The 22631-nt window shown below is 37.2% G+C and overlaps 1 protein-coding gene across 1 annotated transcript in view; it reads right to left on the reverse strand.

Moving 5' to 3' along the window:
* Window positions 1-1387: 1387 nt before the first annotated feature.
* LOC140344104 (uncharacterized) overlaps window positions 1388-22631 on the reverse strand; it is a 30803-nt gene continuing 9559 nt past the window's right edge. The window contains exons 7-19 of the mRNA XM_072431041.1: window positions 20901-21003; window positions 19827-19901; window positions 18169-18308; window positions 17176-17329; window positions 16286-16361; window positions 15963-16052; window positions 12130-12220; window positions 10531-10623; window positions 8734-8762; window positions 7745-7833; window positions 7547-7639; window positions 5283-5377; window positions 1388-3042 (exon numbers count right to left, since the gene is read on the reverse strand). Coding sequence (XP_072287142.1) covers window positions 2857-3042; window positions 5283-5377; window positions 7547-7639; window positions 7745-7833; window positions 8734-8762; window positions 10531-10623; window positions 12130-12220; window positions 15963-16052; window positions 16286-16361; window positions 17176-17329; window positions 18169-18308; window positions 19827-19901; window positions 20901-21003 — 1314 coding nt within the window. The 3' untranslated portion in view covers window positions 1388-2856. The remainder of the gene's footprint in view (window positions 3043-5282; window positions 5378-7546; window positions 7640-7744; window positions 7834-8733; window positions 8763-10530; window positions 10624-12129; window positions 12221-15962; window positions 16053-16285; window positions 16362-17175; window positions 17330-18168; window positions 18309-19826; window positions 19902-20900; window positions 21004-22631) is intronic.

Raw genomic sequence — 22631 nt, forward strand, 5'->3', positions numbered from 1 at the left:
AATGATTGTCCCCTTCTGATCACTATGAAATGATTGTCCCCTTCTGATCACTATGAAATGATTGTCCCCTTCTGATCACTGTATTTCATTGACTTCATTGTCCCCTTCTGATCACTTACCTGTAATTAAGTGCAGGGATCTCCGTTAGTGCAGGGATCAGCAGCTTGCTTCCTTGTTCAGAATCGTGTGCAGGCTTTTTACTTTCAGTTTGGCTCAGGAATAGACACGGGCTGCAGCCAGCATCAAAGACACACAGGCTGCAGCCAGCATAAAGGACACACACGCTGCAGCCAGCATAAAGGACACACAGGCAGGATCAGATATCTGGAGCTGTCTTATAAACAGGTGAGTGTCTTATTTTAATTATTTTTTTAAAAATCGGGAGTGGCTTACTTAATGGGGATGTCCTAAAATCGTGGAAACACGGTAGTACTTGATTGAAGTACATTTGTTATTGGTTTTACCTACAAGAGAACTTGCAGTTTTAGGCAGTCGTTCTTAGGGGAAACCCATAGATGAGGGTCATTATGCTTTTGTGCATTACTGCCTCCTAGATTTGGTCTCTGAATAAATATAATGATTTATTCTCCAATTCACAAATATGGGCTGTTTGATACCTATGAAGTACTCCCATCTTAGTAGCATTAAACCAAGTGGTCTGTGGCAGAGGCCACCAAAGGACCTATACCTGAAAGAGATGAAATACCATGAAAAGTTAGGGTATTGCTTACTTCTTGTGTGCTTTCATACTCTGTTATATGACCTTCGGATGATTGCCTTTGTAGCTTCTAACATTCCATATTTTCTTGGTTCACATCTGGACTTTTGCAGTGGACCAGGGATTCCAGATTGATCAGATTTCAACCAATAATTATTAACATGAGAAATGGAGATTAAATAATTTATTGAAAGCTAATAAAATAATGCAAAATCTTTTACTGGGAATTCATGACCATTCAGCTAAGGACACTGTATACCTTCATTTCAGGGGGCCCAGAATTAAAATACCAACACCAGCTGTCATCTTTAAAGATTTAAAAAAAAAAAAAAAAAAAAACTTCGCTTTTAATGCAGTATTCACCTTCACCCTCACGCTGCTTTCTCCTCAGAAACTGCTCCATTCCAAAGTGCCTTTTCTCCAGGTGATGTAGAAGCTGCACCCTTCGTGGCATGACCCTACCCAGATGTGCAGCAGAGGCTCGTGGCTGGATACTTGCAACAAAATTTCTGCATTGTGAGAGGCTTTTTGTGTATCACATGCTTCTCCATACTGAGAAGTACTGGAATACAGAACACTGGGGGAGTAGCTGTAAAAGAACATGAAGGCATAGGAAGGTGTCTAATGGATAGGTGGGGGTTTATATTTTGAAATAATTCCCCAAACCTATTTGTTTTAATTTCAATTACATTTTTATTAAAGAAAAATAGGTTTGACAAAAGAATTTATCAATAACAATAACGGGTGAAACAATAAAACACTTTTACAGTATGACAGAAACAAGCAGATTAACATTGTAATATTATACATCGTATGCATGAAAAGGACCTTGTGTCTCCTATATTCTCCTGTTTATCAAGAACCTACCGTATTTTCAGGCGTATAAGACGACTTTTTAACCCCGAAAAATCTGTGCCAAAGTCCGGGGTCCTCTTATAGGCCGGGTACTTACCTTCAGCTTGCTTCCCCTTGCTTCATATGTCCGGCGCATATGGTGGGGGGTGCCACGGCCGAGTCCCCGCTTTGTGCGGGGAGTATGAAGCAAGGGGAAGCAAGCTGCACACATCTTCCTGCACCTCGAGGAGGAGAAGTGGAGCGTGGATTGGCTCTCCACCAGAACCCGCCAATTCGACTCGGAGGGCTGTGCGTCTTCGGGTTGAGTGTGGAGCGCGCCTTAAAGGAGCAGTGTAGGCTGGCACTGGCTGTATGCCGGCATTTAATAAAGCACCTGGCTGTCTGTGCCCTGCCTTTTGATTTTTATTTGGTGTGCGTTGGAAGAGGGGTAGTCTTATACCGCGAGTATATTCCAAACTCTATATTTTAACTGGAAAAGTTGGGGTCGTCTTATACTCCCAGTCGTCTTTTACGCCGGAAAATACGGTATTTGTTTTTAGTATCACTATGTATTGCTACCGCTCTTTCATCATTGTAATGCCCAATATTTTACATCTTAACAAGTTTACAGCAGCAAAGTTGTCTGTTGTGATGCACATGTCATGGATTCATCTACTATGCCACGCTAAGGAGAAGGATCCTCTGTGTTTTCCCCTTTTGATCTTCTGCACATAATGCATAGTCACTACCAAGCACGTAGCAAACTGGCTCCATTGGCATTGGAGCTGCAAACATCTCCACTAAGCAAAATGCATGCGTTGCCCTTGTGTGGCTAGGGGCTTTTTAATCATTTTGATACTGGCAGGCTCCCAGCTGGTCACCTTTGATATGCTTTACATGGTTTGGAATTGGGAAAATATGCCATCTAATGCTGAAGTGTCCTGAAGATGCTAATTGCCTGCCTTTCATCTTTAAAAGCTGCCTGCATCACTTGCCTGAAAAAAGTATGCAAATTTTAATGTCACTTTTGACATGATGGTTTGGGGATAGTAATTCAGTAAGTATTGAAACCTGAGTCATCCAAGTATCAAGCATTTGTTAGGTGGAAGTTAAAAAAATAACCTCTAGGTACAGAGTTTTTGTTTTTTATTTTAGGATAAAATTTTGCAGACAAGACTAATCACTATCATGTTTATTGCATGATAATAATTATCACATACTAGATGTGACTGTCATATTTTCCACAAATTGCTAAGTATAAATACTGAAATTGTTCGCAACTAAAAAAGACAAACCTTGGCTTGTTAGATTTGATCTATGTATGTCACATTTTTTGGTAGGTTTTGATCTCCTGTTTTCATGGCAGCTATATAGCGGGCATCTGTACGTCTTTTTATTGTTTGAGATAGTCTGTTTAATATCTTTGTTCTTTTGGGTTCTTCTATATAATCCAGCTCATTTGGTTCTAGTTCATGACCAAATAGTTCAATCTAAAATCAGAAAACAAAATTTTGTTGTTTCTTTACCAGACGTAAAATATTAGTTTATATCAGAATTAATCTGTGATACTGAACGTAAAACCACTTGAAATACATGCTTAAAGTAACACTGATTTTCTGACAGCTAAGTGATGTAAAGCAATCAGCTAAAAGATCTACCTTTCACTTTTAATTTGGGATTAAAAGCAGTTGGGTACATCCATGTGTGTTACATTGCCTAAGGACTTTCTAATATTCTTGATGGTTTCATTAGGCCATTGAATTTAGTGGAAAAAACTTGTCCATAAAAGACACGCTGTCTGAGCACCAACTCACAGCATGGTTGGCTTAGTGGTTAGCACTCTTGCTTTTCCTGTACTAGGTCACAGGTTCATATCCTGGCCAGGACTCTACCTGCAAAGAGTTTGTATGTTGTGTCTGTCCCTGTGTCTACATCCTAAAAATGCAGTTAGGTTAATTAGCTTAGCTCAAAATTTGTCCTTAGACTACATTAATGACACATGACCATGACATTAGATTGTGAGCTCCTTTGAGGGACAGTAATATGACAATGGACTTTGTGAAGCATTCATATTATGTTGGTGCTATATAAACACTGGCTAATAATATTACCTCTCTACTTGACCCTCTTCAGTCTGGTTTTTGAGGTGCCCATTCCCCTGAAACGGCTCTTAATAATGTGGCCAATGACCTCATCAGAGCTAAGTCTCAAGATAACTTTTCTCTCCTTTCCTCTGCTTTTGACACTGTTGATGACACTTTGACACTTTCAATGGTAATTCCTTCTCTCCTACTCTCCTCCCTGTTGGTGTTCCCCAAGCGTCCATCCTTGGACCTGTCCTCTTCTCCCTGTACACCTTCTCACTTGGCAAACATATCTTACTTTGCTTTACAGTATCATCTGTATGGAGATAACATTCAAAGCTATCTGTCCACCCGATTTGTCTCCCTCACTCCTGGATAAGTTTGCATGCTGTCTTATCATGGATTGCTGACAGGTTTCTTAAATTCAACCTGGATAAAACAAAACTTATCAACCCCCCCCACATTCCAAATCTCTCGCTGACATTAGTATTTCTAACTGTTAATAACTCCATTATTCGGCCCTCAGGCACGTTGTTGTTGTCTTGGTGTCACCTTTGATTGTGCCCTCTACCCCCGCAACCCCCCCCACATTCAGAACATTTTCTGCTCCTGCCTCTTTTACCTGTGTAACATCCTCTCTTTGCAATTCTCTACATGCTTCCATTTCACCTTTCAATCAAATTCAAGCTCCTGTGCTTTGCCTTCAAATCCCTCCACAACTCTTGTTCCTCCTACCTTTATGTCCTGATAAAAAATATTCCCCCAACTGCACTCTTCACTCCTAGAGATCCTGCACAGGGAGCAGTAGCACTGAGAAAGGTGCCAGGAGGCAATTTGGAGTTTAGAGATCACCCATCCTCAATGTTTCCATGCACCATCTGCCAAGTGGCGTTCTAAAAATGTAGGTATTTTTAGTTTTAGTTCGCTCAGAAGTGGGGGAAAAACCAGCACTAAAGAATCATCTTACTCCTCCCTCCTGATATATTTACCACTAGGTTGATAAATAAGAATAAATATAAAATATTCAATGTCCTTGTGCTTCCAGCTCCCACTTAACATGAATAAACCTGCGGGAATACAGAACTCTTTGGCTACTTTACATCCCATTCCCATGACCCAGGCACTCTGTATATATGCTCTAAACTTGTCCTTGAATATTCTAATCACCTTCCTTCTGCTGTGCCCTTTTACCTGGTGACAACTTATGTCTTATGATCTTGTTCTAAGTCTATTCATTTATTACCTGCCTGTCAACTGTCTGTATGCATGTTCCTTGTCAAAGGGGCACTTATAGTGCTTGCTATGGGGTATGTCTTGTAAAACTAGAGGGTAAACTAGGACTTAGCAGACCTTAAAAAAAAAAAAAACACCAGGAGATAGTACCGTGTGACAAAAGAGACTTGCTGTGTATATTTGCTGATTATGGCAGAAGCTCACCACCCACCAAGTTTAGTTCTGCTTTTTTTTCACCATGTGGACCACTCCGTACAAATTACTGCTCTCAAATAAAGAGGTCACATCTGAGATGAGCCTTGTACCCTGAAAAACAATTCACCAATTTCTGCTTGGCACTATTACTAGCATACCCCATATGTAATATCCACAGCACTATCTAGTGCTGCATACAGTTCATAAACAGAACTTACCTCTGCATTCTTAACATCCTCTTTGTAGTTCTTTTGGTGTTTTCTTGTAATTGCATTTAAAGTATCTTTTTCTGCTACAGTCTGGCCATTAATAACTTTGAAAAAAGAATTACAGAAAACAAGTTTGAAGTAATGTAAATATTCTAAAAAAAACAAACAAAAAAAATAGGCATTGAACTATATTTCCTGTTTAGTAATAGTGTCATACTTAAGGGGAAACCACAAGCAAACAGCCTAATACATACGATATATTACCGTTGCCTTCTAAAGGATTTTAACCACCCTACCGCTAAAACCGACCTTGGTTCGGGTTAAAAAAAATTACAATTATCGATAAACCCGAACTTTTCTCACTGTATGAAAATACAGTGAGAAAAGTTCGGGTTTATCGATCACTTACCTGGTCCCGCTGCGATCATCCAGCGTCGTGTTCCAGCGTCGTCCTCCAGCGTCGACCTCCAGCGTCGGGTGCCTTCTCCAAGAAGAAGAAACCGGCCGGCGGAGAAGAAAAAGCCGGCCGGCTTCTTCTCCATCCAAAGCGTGTACGTGTCCCTCGGCGATGACGTTGGCGCGTGTGCAGGAAATTCAAATTGAAACTCATTCAAACACATTTTGTATTGGATTGAATACAAACTCCCGTATCCAATCCAATACAAAATAATTCAAAAGAAATACAAAGTATGTAATTGGTAAATTCAAACTCTCATTTTGTATTGGATTGAATACAAACTCATGTATCCAATCCAATACAAAATAATATAAAATAAATACAAAGTATATAACTGGTAAATTCAAACTCTCATTTTGTATTGTATTGGATACAAACTCCTGTATCCAATCCAATACAAAATAACAGAAAATATATTTATGTGGTTTTGTCTATAGGTATGTGACGTTGGACACTAGGGAGGTGTTTTAGAAAAATATATTACTATACAGTATACCGAATTATCGCATTTTCAGTATTTTTCATTTATTTATGTATTCTTGTTTAAGCTGATTTTTGTGTCTTTTATTTAATTTTATTAAAAGTAATTTTTTTTTTTACATGATTGTGTGTTTTAAACCTTTTTTATGTTCATAATATCTACTAGACCGTTGTTCGGACATATTTCTGTAAGTTACAGGTCTACAATTTAAAAAAAAAAAAATCATGAAAAACAGTGTACCGCTTTTGGAACAGAAATCTAGACATCAGTGTAATGCCCAGGTGGTTAATTTCTGTTTACCTTGTCCTGAGATTTTTACGGCTCTGCCACAAACATAATCTTGACAGGCAAGGCAGGAGACCTGATCTTCTCTGCTGCAGTTTCAATTTTACTTACATGTCATCTCCTCACCTTTTGAATGGATAGAGATACACAAGCACCAAGCTGACGACCCCTGTTGCCAATCTGCTTTCTTTCCCTATCAGCATTTATTGCATTTATTGATGCATTAATAACTAATGAAAGCATGTGTGCTTCAATACTGGACAGTGGCTGAGCTGCCTAGGAGCTTGGGAAGTGTCATCATGTGCAGCGTGAGCTGCGTGACCCGTAACAACATTTGAGGAGGGCTGATTGTTTAAATGTGCCTGACAATTTTTTGCCGACACGAAAGCATTTTGCTCACAGTGCAGTGATACATGCCGGGTGGGCTGCGGAAAAAGTAAAGGAGAATTACAACTCTAAAGCCCTCAGAAAAGTTTTCCTTACTCTCTTTTCTTTACATGTCCAACCCTCAAGGTTGTATTATTCCTCAACCAAAGCAGAAAAGCAAACATTACTTTACTTACTGTTCCCGGAGGCTCAGTAGTTAGCACTCTGACCTTAGCACTAGATCCCAGGTTCGAATATCAGCCAGGACGCTATCTCCATGTAGTTTGCAGGTTCTCCCTGTGTTTGCATGGACTCCGGTTTTCTCCCACATCCCAAAAACACGCAGTTAGGTTAATTGGCTTTCCCCCAAAATTGACCTTAGACTGTGTTAATGACATATGACTATAGTAGGGACATTGTATTATGAACCCCTTTGGGGACAGCTGATGACATGACAGCGCTGAGTAATATGTTATCGCTATATAAATACTGTGTAATAATAATAAGTAAATTCCAGGATAAAGGCCATGACATCTAGTACACATGCAATATACACAATGATCACTGGGTGTCAGTGTTGCTGCATCAAGCCAATGTGTACTTCTAACAGATACTTTGTTGCTGAGTGTTACCATCTGCTTGTATTTTTATTTCTTTGTAAAAGGTACTTAAATTCAGACTTACACATATTTGCAGACTCTGTCATGCACTTTAACAGGTCAAGTATGACGGTGTTGGCTGTTTTTCCATGAACTTCTTTAAAAGTGGGAAGTGTCACTGAAATAAAAAAATGAAGTAGGTGAACATAACATCACAAAAGTCTCCATTAAAAAAAATACTAGATTTGGAATTAACATGAAAATGTCAAGTTTGTGTACAAACCAGCTTCCCGTCCAGGAGATGATGAAGTAGGTGTTTGTCTTCTCTCTGGGGGCGTCTGTGAACTCACTGAAGGTGGAGGAGCCACTACACTGGAATATAAAGTAAGGTTTACATCATTACAGCTATTCTCTGTATACAATGGGACAAAAAAAGACAAATTCACAGCACTATTGCAGCATTTCCTAAATAAAATCCAGTACAGACTAGTTCATACTCTAATTCCCCTCCTCCATGCAATGCAAGTTAAGTTTTACACCTTTTTATATTCTGTAAGAGTTCTTTGTACTTTGACTAATCATAGCAAAGAGTAGACAGCTAGCTTTTGGTGACAAATATATCAGCAGTGAATATAACTAAAGCCGCATACACACGTGCAATTATAGTGGTTGGAAAGGATCTTTCACGATCCTTTCCAATGACTAAGGACTGCACGATGCATGAACAAGTGCTGTACATACAGCACCGTTCTGCTCTATGGAGAGGTGAGGGGGAAAACGACAGAGCGGCACCCTGCTGCGTGCTCTCCCCCTTCCCTTGCATTAGGACCGTTCCTCGTCCATCATCTGTGGATCTGCCAGGACAGTCGTTCTGAGGATGGACAACTGACACTGTACACACGCCAGGGTCTCGTCCGATATCGGCCCTGAGACGTTTATCGGGCCGGAATCATTGGACGTACCTACTTAGCTTTAGTAACACAAATATCAGAGGTCCCTTTTAGATTGCATGTTCATTCATGCTACCAACCAATCCCATCTAGCATTATGGAGGCTGTTGGGAACTACTTTGTGGAACATGGTTATGTTTGCATTGCGTTGTGTCACAGTCCCTGAAAGCGACATGGTCTCCTTTTTCACCACCACAAACACAAAGGGCAGATGAAATTTTAAGGCAGCTGTAAGGATAAGATCATTCCACCAAGGCCCAACACACACTGACGAGAGAGTGCTTGAAATTTTTGCAGCATTTTTCACTTTGCATGTCATTACCTTTCTATGGAGTGTCCACTAAAAGATACCTAAAACAGAAAGACAAATACATGAACTGATGTTGGTATACCATAGGTCTACAAAGAGGTGCAGATTTACTTGGTGTTGTATATTAAAAAGTGTGAATTTGCAGGATTGTAACACTTTTTTTTTTAATTTTTTTTTTCAAATCATTGACAAACAACAAGAAGTTCATGTTGCTGCAAAAGAAAACTCCAAAACAAATCCATAACTGTATGATGGAAGCCTTAAGTGCCTTTAATAATAAACTGTGAAGCGGTGTTTCAACTTTCAGGATGAACAAAGGTGCAGCAAGAGCCTTCTATGGCATCAGCTCCTAAAATCATTGTTCATGACATGATGTTATCGATTGTCAATTTTATTTTGCATAATAGAGAAAATATTCAGGGAATGTAATGAGTTTAGAATTCATGAGAATTATTGGTATTGCGAACCTCACAGCCAAGTGGATACCACTATTTGAGTGATCGTTTGATCATTTTTTTGGGAAATCATTGTTGATGGTACATCGCTACATCACTATGACTATGAAATTAAATAACAGTCTTAATAGTGATAGGTTCTCTATTACCAAAAAAATTGCAGACCCAAATGTCAACAGGAAAGGTCACAGAATGAGGAAGGTGTAGAGGTATTGGTGAGTACTATTATAACTTGCAGTGCCAATAGACTTGAATTAAAAAAGATTGAACAAATAATGGCAAGGGGATTTATGGTAAGTTGCTTTCTTTTTGCAAGACAATGCACCTTCTCACCAGGCTCACAAGATAGTAAAAGAATTTGGGGTATCAGTACATTCTCCATCCACTCTACCCACCAAATTTTGCTCTATTTGACTAATGGGAAAGGGAGGACATTTTTGATTGGAGGTGATAGCACAAGCAGAGCAGCATTTCAGTAACAAGACATTAAACCTAAACTTAATAACTTAATTTAACTATTATATGCCAAGTGTGTTGAACTTTAAGGTGAACTTGTTGGATAGTATGTAAATTTAACAGATCTAGGTCAGTACCTTATTAGTCATTCTTTAAACTTCTCAGCACCCCTTGTATATAAGTAACACGGATACAATAATTGGATTTTAAACTTCCATTATGCAAATCCAGCAAATAAACAACATTTACCAATGTGTAGCATACAGGAATAAAGCAAAGCTTCAAAATGTATAACATCCGCCACTATGTCATAAGTCAGTACCTGGAAGTATACAAGTCTAGTACTGTGAAACACATTTTTTAAATATAAAAATGCTTTTTCAGTTTCTTACCTGTTCCTGTTTTCTAAATATTGGAGCAGACCACACCAATACACTTGCTAAAATACAGTGCAAAATAGAAGTGTCTACATTCTATAGTCACATGATCATAAATTACAGCAGCACCTAAAATCTAGTAATAGTAAGCAATACATTAAATGAGGGCATCTCTGATGTATATATTTGTATTAGGTGAGTAAATAGTGAAGCAAAGATAAAGATGACATTACAGGAGCATGTACCTTTAACAACATGTTAACAAGGGCAGCTTCACAATCTCCGTACTGATAGGTTTCATTCAATTGAGGGCCTTTTTAGATGTGTTAACACATATGGTTTAACAATAGCCATCAAATAGAACATTCTTGGAAATAAAATAAAGCTGCTTTAATTTTAAATTGGGTAATATTCTCTGGAATAAAAATCTATGAAACACACTTTTATTTCATTCTATAGAACTTATTTCCTGAGCACATTGCATTGTTAAGTGCTTGATTTAATAGTGATTGATCTTTTACCCTTCTTTGCTGCAACAGCCTTCTAATTTCACTTTCCAAGTCATTTATCTGTTTAGTTGCCCTCTTTTCTAATTCATAGTTGTGCTGCTGTTCCTGGAAGAAAAAAACAAAATGATCACAAAATGTCTTATATACAATAAAGAACAAGAACATCTTTGTTTTCTAATCAGCACATTTCAGGGCCTATTTCCTACATGAGTAGGTGTGAATAGGCCCTTAAAATTTTGAATGAACCACATAGGATAGAATTTCCACTAGAAGTTAATTTACATTCTGTACAATGCATTTGTTTTTCTACAGGAAAATGGACAAGAGTGAATAGGCCCTAAAACAAAATTAAGGAAGCCAAGATACTTACCCTGTGTTCCACTGTTGGCTGTATAGCCAACTATAGCTAAAAAAAAATGAGCCCAGTTTAGCTGAAATAGTCTTTGATATATTATGTCCCTGATGTCTCTTTTGGTATATTAGTTATTCATGTTGGGTATACTTTTTGATCATTTGCTAATATACTTCGCCAATACCTGTTGCTAAAGTTTTCATCTGTTCTAGCTACACTGAAAAATATGCACACACATGCTTCACATGTGCATCTGTGTTCATACAACTGATGTAACTCAATCATGCATGCATGCAAGGCCAGCTGCCATTTAATGTCTTACCTTAAGAACCTTACTTACTGAAAACTGGCAAAAAAACCCACTTACCTTCAATACCGCAGGGCAGTCAGATTCATCTGGGGGTGTCTTGCATCAGGTCCCGGGCACCGCCATCTCCTTCTCTTCTTCCTGGTTCTTCATCCTAGGTCACCCGACCCAGACGCGAGATTGAGCGACATAGGATGAAAAAAAAATTGACGATTTCACTGTGCACGCGTGAGATCGGCAAATTTTTCTGTTTGCGCGAAAAGGCTCCTTCTGCACATGCCCGAGATGCTCAGGCACAGAAAGAGCACCCAAGAGCCTTCCGGGATGCCTGATTCCTTGCGCTTCCATTCATTCTCGATCGCCTAGTCGAAAAAAAGGTTGTTGCAGTTAAAAAAAAACCAAAACAACAGAATTTTTACTTTACATAAAAAATTGTCTACCCTTTTATGTAAAGTGAAATTTCTGAGTTTAGGTACGCTTTAAAGCATCTTTTACTTTTTCTGACATCTTATTATTCCATCTCCCTCTGCTCCTCATTATTTCTTTATTGGGATTCCAGAATTTGAAACAATATAAAATCCTAAAGCCAGAAAATCTTTGTGATTTGAATGATTATAGTACAGTTGATGACTGGATAAAGGGAATATTCAGGTAATGGAAGAAGGCAGGACATACACACTGTGCCTCATATCATCATGACTGTCTTTATTAGTATACTATTCAATAAAGCCATCTATCAGCTAATCTGTCCACGTGTAGGAGTTATCCTAAAAAATATTTATACATCTAAAATTACTTTTTCATTTGTGTCTATAAACTGTATTAGAATATAAGCAACAAATTACGTTTTGAAAATTGGTATTTTGTAAAACTCCCTGTACACAACTGGACTAAATAAAGATTCAGGCACATGAAAATAATATTATTTAGTGAAACTATGCATTACTCAAACCTGTCTGAGTTGATTCTCAAGATCAGTTTTCTCCTTTGCAAATTTCCTTCTGGTGTCTTCCAGCAGTTTGTTCAATTTTTCTTCCTCTTGCCTATATTACAAAAATATTACTAATAATGAGTAAAAAACGTAGAATAGCTGACCAAATCATTGTCATATGTTTCCAAAGCTGACTGCTGTAGACTAAGCACCATTAAATATCCCCCAGCTATTGTTTACTGCTCTCCCCACCTCTTAGACTGTAAGCTCTTTTAAGCATGGACTCTTCCTGAGTCATTGTATGTATCTGCTTGTCATTTGCAACCCCTATTTATTGTAAAGCACTGCCTAACATGTAGAAGTTTAATACAGGTAGTCCCGAGTCAAGGACATCTAACATACAGACGACTCCTGGATACGAACAGGGCTTCCCTGCTCGCTCACGTGCAGGACAGAGGCTTGAAGGGGAGGGGGGAGATTGAGAGTAACCGTTTTTTTTGACAGTTTTCAGTTTAGTTCCTATCTCATATTTAACCTGGGGACGACCTGTAATAATTTGTTTGGCTAAGCAGATTGCATACCAACAGCAACCAGGGTCCTAGTAATTGCTAGAAGACTTGGCTGAAGGGAGCAAGGCATCTCCCTACCAAAACAAACCATGAAGTCTGAATCTTTGTCCATCAAATTTTAAAAAAAGGCTGTAACCCTCCCCCACCTTTTATAATTCCCTAGTAAGGTTGGAAAAATACTCACATTATGGGCATAATAAAGTCACAAGGGTTTTAGTTGCAAATGTTTCTATAATAGAGGACCCAGACCCTCAAAGGACAGTCAAATCTATATTACATTTATAAGCACTTTGAGCCATAAGAAATCATCCAATTCTATTTCACATTTTTACCAATCTAATGCTTGTGTCAAAGCGCAGATACAGTTGTCTTTTTGGTGGATTTAGCTTGCATTTAAGATCAGCTTGTGATGGTTCTGAGATTACTCAGATCTTGGTGATAGATGCATTAGACCTTAAGTTGAAATCCTTCTGACTCACAATTTACCTGTCATCAAGCTGCTTTTTATTTGATTTTCATGTTGAGAAAAGAAGTTTTGAAAGAGACAAAAGGCCATGTACATAGGCACTTATTGTAAGAAAATTTTGTTTTTATACCTAGCTGATAATGTTCTCTTGCATGGGCCTTGGAATAAAATGTTTATTTGTGGAATCTTTTCACGTGCCCTTTGTAAAACATAACTAAAGAATACCCTTGTTCACCCGGTACTTGTTACATTCAGCATTCAGAAATGATCATCTAAAGGGTATAGGAAAGGTGAGAATGATGGGGTCAGGGGCCCTTTGCAGGGACTTTGACCCAAATTATTAAAGGGCTCCAAGAATGGAGAATATAGACTATCATAGGAGAACCTCAAGATCCAGCAAACCTGGAATAGATTTTCTAAAATCATTTCCTAGCAAATGTTTTCAATCCTACACTAGATCCATTACAGGTTTTCTGTATCACTCCGGTTCTCCGATGTCTATGTTTCCAGTCTTGGAGAGCTTTAAAAAGTCAGGTCCTTTGTCACTTTGACCTGGATGGATATGGTGGGATGCCTCAAGTCCATGTTTTCCAAAACAATCTTAAAGTTTTTCTAACTCTTTAATTTTTCATTTTGTTTATGAATCGATTTGCCCCCCTATGGACTATTTGCTGTCTTATATTAAACAGTGCAGTGTCGGAACTGAACCCATATACTAGACGTGGACATACAAGTGATTTATGTACAGCAAGTAAGGATACAGCAAAGAAATTGAGAAGTCACAATAAATGGGGTACAAATTGTGAGAGTGTGTGGATGGGGGGATGTAGTCTCTCTTGTTCAAAAGATTTTAAAGGTCCAATGCTCAATCATTTAAATAGGTGACTAGTCTTCCTGATGTTCTTTCATATGGGTATTGCTAATCACATTCCGCTATCTCTCTGTGGCTTCATTAAGTCTCCTACTTTTTACTGTGGTTGTAGATAAATGCTGTATCAGATAACAATAAAAAGGACAAGCACTTTGTTGTTTGGACAGCCTTTTAAGGATATTAAACTGTCCTAAAGATTTTGTAACACTTGATATTTAAATGCAAACTGACACCAACTTAAAATTGTTACTGAACCACACTGTATCCTATAATATGATTTTGGAAATCAGTCTTTACTAAATACATTGTAAGGAATACACAGGAGGCAATTGCAGCCATCCAGCTGGATACCTTAGTTGTCTGGTTCTTATGCTGATCTGTTAGCTTTAAAACTTTTTTAGTCACTGGCATGGAACAAGTTTTTTTATACTTTTTCTAGGTCAGTGATTTAAAATATTTCAGCAGACAGGCAACTAGTATTCAGAAGGACAGCAAGAAGGCACCACTGTGTTTTTTATCTAGGTTTCCTTTAAAAAGGGTTATATACCATGTAGGTGTTTTATTATCCTAAATATTTGTTTTGTCATTTCTCATTTTTAGGATCCTAGAAAATGTATCCAGTACTCAACCTGGATACCCCCAAAACTTATTCTGTGATTCCTTGTGGAATCTCTGCTTTAAACTCCCAGAAGGCTTATTACATACTAAAAGAAATAATACATGGGCTAATAATGTGGTTGCATCCAGAACTCCAGCAATGACATAATGCTTCTCTTCTGACAACTGCCGTGTTAGGAATGTCTTTGGCAAACAGGATATATAGGGAGTTCGGTGCTTTGTACTAACAGGCAAATTAAATAATGCTGTAACGTCATGGTAATCTGTCACATTAATCAATATCTGCCTCAATTGCTTCTACAGCGTTGGCACTCACTAATTCACAGTGAAATTGTAAATGTAAGAGAATGAGTTTTGTTCAGATGTTTTGTTCACCAGAGTTTCTCAACCAGGATTCCATGTTACCCTAGGGTTCCTCCAGAGGTCAATAGAACCAATTTTTTCCAAGTGAGCCTTTCATGACAGCTCCTGCAACCCCTTTTAAATTCTACTTGCAAATTCTCAGAATAACAATTTAGGGATAGGACAGTAGCTTTGGGCTACTACTGTCCCATCCCTGAATTGATTCAGCAAAATAAATATATGTGGCTCCTATATCTCTTGAAAAAGCAGCACAATGTCACTGTGAAATGAGTTTTTAAAGTTTCTGGGATATGATATAGATTATTTATCATTGTGATTAGAAGAGATTATATTCATACATCTATTTGCTCTGGAACAAATATCACATGAAAATATTGCTGCTTAATGTATCCTGACTGTAATAGTATATTTTATGTGAATATTGGATTGATCTAAAGTCTTGGATTGTCTGAAAAATCCTCATGGTTTTAAGGGGGAACTTATAAAAAAAAGAATTGTTTCCATGTATTTATTCTTACATTGTAAAGCATTTTTATCAAAACCATTTGCAAAAACCTAATTATGCCTGATTAGGAGTGGTCCCCTAGTTTGAAAATTTATGCAAGGGGTGGGAGCCATGTTGGATGAAAATAATAAGGATGAGGACCAAGTGCACCAAATATTTTCATTTATGTTAGGAAAAGAAGGAGGGTAGATGTATTTGCTGTATGGCAATTGTGATAGGAATCATCATAAGGTACAGTTAGCACTTAAGTAGAATTTTCTTTCCAGGGTAAAAAGTTGCAATATTGCAAAATAAACAGTTGTTTTTGGGGATTTCCACATCCTTATACCTCAAGTAAAGTGTCCAAAACGAGCAAATTTCACATTGTATTCCTAGTCATTCTTTGTCAATTCAAATGTTATCATTCCTAGAGTATCTTTTGCCTAATAAAATTTTCTTTTTAATGTTAAAATGTTTTTTCACCTTTTTTGTTCTTCTTCATGCTGACGTCTTATCTCTTGCTCTATCTGTTCCTTCTCTGCAGCTTGTCTTCTCAGTAATTCTCGTTCTTCTCTGCAATTTCACAAATGATGAGAGACAGAAAGTCAACAACAATGACATTTATATGACTAATAGGCTGACTTATTGTTCAACCTTCATGGCCCTATTTCCAAGATCAATTTATTTTCAGAAAAGTTTCTTTATAGCTTTTCCTTTTTTATTTGAACACTTTAACAGAGGCAATTTTTACTGTGTAGATAAAATTCAATTAGCGTTAGACACTTGACTGCAGAGAATTAATTTACCTCGCTTTTCGTCTATCTTGTGGCCTTGTCCTTAAAGGTGCCATCACTTTTGAAATATAGTTCCACTGTGAAGAAGCTACAAATAGAAAGAAAACAAACTTGGTATTCATGTAGAAATCAAGTATTGCTAAATATTCATAATCTTAGCCCAGTGTTTAAACTTTTATATGTATATATAGTGTTGGTGGTTATCCTAGCTGTATACAGCACCTAACCCATAGCAGCTGTTGGTGGTTTTCTTGGTTGTAGACAGTATATATTCGGTATTTGCTTTTTGTGGTTATTCCAGATATATATAGCACATAACCCTAATATATAGCATAAAATGGGCAGCACGGTGGCTCAGTGGTTATCACTCTGGCCTTTGCAGCACTAGGTCCCAGATTCGAGTTTCGGCCAGGGCCCTCTTTGCATGGAGTTTGCGGGTTCTCCCTGTGTTTGTATGGGTTTCCTCCGGGTACTGCGGTTTCCTCCCACATCCCAAAAACATGCAGTTAGGTTAATTGGCTTCCCTCAAAATTGCCCTTAGACTGTATTAAAGACATATGACTATGGTAGGAACATTAGATTGTGAGCTCCTCTGAGAGACAGCTAGTGACATGACTATTGACTTTGTAATGCTCTGGATAATATGTTGGCGCTATATAAAATACTGTGTAATAATAATATTATCTGTTTATAGTTATCTTAGCTGTATATAGTATATAGCATAAAATTGATCTTGATTGTTATCCTAGCTGTTTACAGTATAAGACCTACATTTTCTGTTTATGGTTCGACTATAAATATATATTTCAACATATCCTTCATTCTTACACCATAAAAAAGGGAATGTAGTTCCCTGTAGTGCAAACCATAAAAATCCAATCATTCTTTATACATGTGTGTACCTTGTGTTGGGTCATGCACTGGTAACTGGCTGTTCCCTCCTTTGTTTAGTGCACTGTAAAGATCCTGGTAAAAATGTTTATTTATCACAGTCTGAAAATCTTGAACAGACAAGCCTGGTCCACCCATTCTAAGTGCTGCTTCTATTTCACTGTGCTGAAATATAGAATAAAATTAAGTTGACTGATTAAACGACAAGTAAGAAAAACCTATGTCACTGCTACAGAATTAGGGTGTATACAATGATTATGTCCTGAAGTTTTCAGCTTGTTTTTAATTTTAAAATACTGCCTAAGTATGTTTACTTTTTCCAAGGTATATGATGATTTTTTGTAATCTTCACCTAGAGAATAACTCCAGTCAAGGGCACTAATCAGTTTTGAAGGGACTACATTTCGTCAACCATGGGAATTTTATTCCGGGCTCAGTTATGAAACTTGGCATTTCACATAAGCCACTATTATTTACTATAATGGGAGGGAACACAAAAATGTTTAATCTCCTGTAGTCTTGTGGATGATTCATTGATATAGATTTAAAAGCCTTGCCTATAAGAGCTAAGCTGAAACAGCAAATTCAGTTTGTGAGAGCCCTTGATGGAATATCTCAGATCTCCAGGCCTTCATAGCAGTAGGAATACGCTGTCTTTTTGGCTTTTTGGCATATGTAATAGGTAAGTGTAGCTTTATTTTGTGGCTAACTACACTTACAATGTCTAATCTACAATACTAGTGAGAATAACCCTATTTAATGTACAGCGCTGCGTAATATGTTGGCACTATATAAATCCTGTTTATTAATAATAATAATAATAATAATAATAATACTATTAATAATAACTATCAATATTGCAAAATTATTGAAAACAATTAATTGCATGCTAGAACTAAGTAATGGAATGCTGATGCTCTATGTTGTTGTTTGTAGTTTATTGAAACATACTAATATTTACTATTCATGCATACAGAATCCTAATGTAGGCTGGTAGTACTCACTGAAGTGCACCCAATCAGATGACCTTGGAGCAGAAGGAGAAAGGCCAAGCCAAATGCAGGCAGGCAGTTAAAGTTTGGCTCATCACGTCCAAGAATGTACTGATCCCACACATACAGCAATGTATTCATGTCCAGATAACCTGCAGCAAAACAAGGTGTTTTCTTGAAAACATAGTAGAGTTATTAGGTATTGTCTAATCTTTATTCCTTAAAGAAGGCACACATCAATCAGCCAAAACATTAAAACCACTGACAGGTAAAGTGACCAACTCTTATTATTTATTAAAGTGGCATCTGCTAGAAAGTGGGATATATTAGGCAGCATGTACGGTAAACAGTCAGTTCTTGAAAAAGATGTGTTGGAACCAGAAAACATGGGCAATCCTAAAGTGGAACTAAGGTCCCACTTTGGACTTTTGAAATTCAGGCAGGTGGTTATTTCAGTAGCTGCTCTTACCAGCCTGTTCAGCATTCCGCCAGGGAAAAGGCGTTACTTCGTCCCATGTTCATGTTTTCCAAAAGTAAAATAATAGTAGTTAGCATACCAATTTCTGGAAAACATGAGTATGTTACTTTGCTGTTTCTTTTTCTGATTGTGGGCTGCAAATATACTTGCACACCAATAGTTACTACCTACAAATACCCTGTAAGTATATTTGTTGGGGAGAGTTTATAGCTATTACCAGCTGTATCATCTACCCACACAGAAGGCTTCAATTTTCTTTAACATGCCAAACATGTTTGCAGTGTTACTTTTTGAATGATGCATCAAATGCCAAACAAGCACAAGTATAAAAAGTTATTAACTTTTTCTTTATGCTACATAAAGACCCTAAAGCTCAATCTAATGACAAGAACAGGCAGGGCAGGAGCGGTGCACTTTAATAACATCTTAATAGTCGCTATAATGTCAATCTATTCTTTTACAGGTGTCTTTCAGATTATAATATTGATGTTTGCATATGTAGAGAAAACCATCAATACACTAAGTAGCTATGCTTTTATTCAGTATTATGATATATCCACACTTAAAATGCTGTCCAGGGAGGACCCAAAAAAGTTCAACACATGCAACAGACAATTTCCAAAAGTAGTATCAGAGAGTGGCATATATCTTTTTCTGGGGTCATGAGCAGTCTTTTCAACATCAGACCCAGAACAGGATCACCCATCCCTTGCTCCAATGCTAAGGAGCACTAGTAGCTTAGTGTTTAGGAGACTAACCAAAGTCACAGCATAGTACTACCCTATGGCACAGCAGCCAGAAATCTCAGCATTATCTGTCTTTGTAATTATTTATTTAGACATCAACACAATTTGCTATATAAATTTAGTTAAAAAAGAATGTATATTGCAGATCAGAGCCTGTTTTAAATTGGCTATTAAAGTAATTATTTTGCTGCAATTTTAGTTACTGATTTCAAGACTGGTACAGATTTTAGTATTAGAATTACATTTTTGATATAATTTCTCAGTGGTCTAGAAAGATTTTCTATAGGGTTCTAATACATATACTAACAACCATATCTGTAGTATTGAAGTCTCAATAGATTTGTTCATTTCAAGATGTGCTCTTTGTTCTGAGGTTAGGATAACACAAGCTTTAGACTAGAATCTAATTTTATCTTTTTTTCAATAGGATATTTATGACTTCCTACCGACAAAGAAGACTTGGTAGACAGGCTGTAATATGCTCTTCATAGCAAGTGTCAATGCATGTTCCGGATCCTCAGCTGTATCACCAAGAACAAAAACATAATTACATTCAATAATAGTTTATCAGCTTAGCTGTAATGAACAATTGATGCTCAGAGAGCAACCAAACTTGAAAATGTAGATTTGTACAGATTGTTGGAGAAATAATAAGAGCACTATTATACCCTGCAAGAGCCAGTTACCAGAAATGACAATTTAACAATGGAAGTTTATTGTACATAAATAAATGCATCCAGTAGATCAGGCAAAAATTCAGAATGTAATTCTTCATTTTTACAAAGTGATCTTGGTGGCTTTACACATTTTTCTTGTTTATTAATGGCATTCTAATGACTGTATGCAGCACCTGGAAACACAATATACTAAATATGACATATGACATGTAACTCTGCATACTGGGGTTGGATAGCAAAACTTTTAGGGGACTTCTTGTTCTCCACTTTCCACACCCAATCCTTCAAGAAATACATAACCTTAATTATATTCTTTATAATGTCATATGGGTTCCAAAATAGCTTATGCATTCAGTTTGTCCAAATGTTTTGGCCAAATGCTATTGTAACCTGTACACATTATTATGTATTCATACAGTGTTGGGTGGTCCCTAGTGCTGCTGGGTGTTCTATCAGTTGCATAAATTGCTTTAGCTATAGTTATTCCCCTTGTCCAAGTGCAATTAGTAAAGTCTTGATCTACATCACAACTTAGCCAGAGGTCAAGGGGTATGTCTTCTTTCCATAGAGGTGAACTGATGGTATGTGAATATACTGTATATAATGCCCACACATGATTTAATTCTTTAAAATGAAGGTAGTAAAAAGTAAATAAAAATCACATGGCAGTGACATTTCCAGAAAAAAAAGACTTATACAGCTGAGCTGTAAATGTATGTATGGATAAAACCTATAACTAAACACTATCACTTATCATGAAGCCCATGCAATTCTCACATGAACGAAAACTGTACATATATGGAAAAAGATTAAAAATATAACAACATATACTCTATTACCCACCTTGTGAATTATAGATATTCTGGACTGCACGTGCCAAATTTGGCTCTGTTTTTTCTAAAGACAATGCAATGGACTGGAAAGCCTCGGCATCAGTGGTTTCATCCTGGTTGAGCAAAAAAGGTCAGGTATATAAATACTAATGTCAACCTATATGTGGACTAAAAAGAGACATTCAATGCATGTTCTGGAGTGTGCATTAGTCTCCTATGTCAGCGCTAAAAGGTAATAAGAATATTATAATTAAAAGTAGTGCTAAGAATTTGGAAGTGAAAGACAGAGCAGAGTGGGGAGAAAGGTGGTGCATGCTCCATGAGGGTGTAAAGCTGTTTGTATGCAAGAATCCTCCACTAGTCAAAACTAAACTTATCTAGATAATAGCTAATGGTAATCTAAAATATTTGCTTAACAACAACTTAGCATTATTATTTTATTCAACATCGGATCCTTGCATTGCTTACTTAGGTTAAATAGAGATTAGGCTGACAGCGGAAATTAGTTTTTTTTATTTCTTCTTCCTCTTCTTTACTTTTTGATTCTCTTTACTCCTCATCTATCTCCTTTAGAATACCTACCCACTCTGGTGACTTCAATAGCAACACCACTAATGATGGCTATAAGGCGACTTTCTCACCACCACACTACATAATAAGTTGCTACTACAAGGTAATGAGTTACCAGCCAAAATACTTAGCTGCCAAGTTGACAGCTGTAAAACATTAGATAGTAAAATTACTTGATGCAGAAAGCAAACATATGTTTATCTTGGCTTCACGGTTCATTTTTATTTTACAATTCAAAAATGTTACTCTTTTTCTGGAGTATGTGAGAAATCAGAGAAAGTAAGGGGTTAGAGTCTGAAGTTATTTAGAACATTAATTATGTATTGATAATTATAGTTCATATATAATTATAACACAATCAAATAAAATATCACCAGTCCTGTTGTATTGTCACAGGACTGGAATATTTGAGCTAGCCAGAAGTATTCCTAGCAAATTCAGAATGTTACAGTCGTATTTTTCCTGATGCGTTTTGTCACAATTGGCTTTTTCAGGGGTATAGTTAGTGGACTGTGCAGTTTGCATATAATGATTTGCAGTATTTAAAAAGTACAGAATAGAGAAAGCCCTTTCTTTGATGGTTCTCGCATCTGCCTACACAGATTCAGCATTTGAGTCTGGGAACATTGACTGACATTATCTACCTCTGATCGGGATAATTCAAGCATCTAAAGCACCCACATCTAAAATATGAGGAATTCATATATTCCCCATCATGGATAAACAGGACATACCTATCACTTCAAATCTCTGGTATCTTTGAATTTTTTTATTCCTAAGAGAGCTGGAAGACCTCATAGATCTCAGTCCAAACGACCACACTGATTATTCTTCTCAATTTTGTACCTTTTAAATACTGCAAATCACTATATGCAGACCGCACAGTCCATCAACTATACCCCTGAAGAAGCCAGTTCTGGCGAAATGAGTTGGGAAAAACAGACTGTAATAGTCACACTTTTTTAATTTGCTAAGAATACTTCTGTCTTGCATGAATATTCCAATCCTTTACATCGATACAACAGGATTGAAAAAAAATAGTATGTAAAAATATAAGCAAAAGGCACCCTGTCACTGAACAATACATACACACATACATACATACTTACAAGCAAATATACCTCTGACATATACCACAGCGCTGTACAAAGATCAGCGGTGCACTATGTCT

The sequence above is a fragment of the Pyxicephalus adspersus genome, chromosome 1 (assembly GCF_032062135.1).
Source record: "Pyxicephalus adspersus chromosome 1, UCB_Pads_2.0, whole genome shotgun sequence".
In the NCBI taxonomy this organism is placed as follows: domain Eukaryota; kingdom Metazoa; phylum Chordata; class Amphibia; order Anura; family Pyxicephalidae; genus Pyxicephalus; species Pyxicephalus adspersus.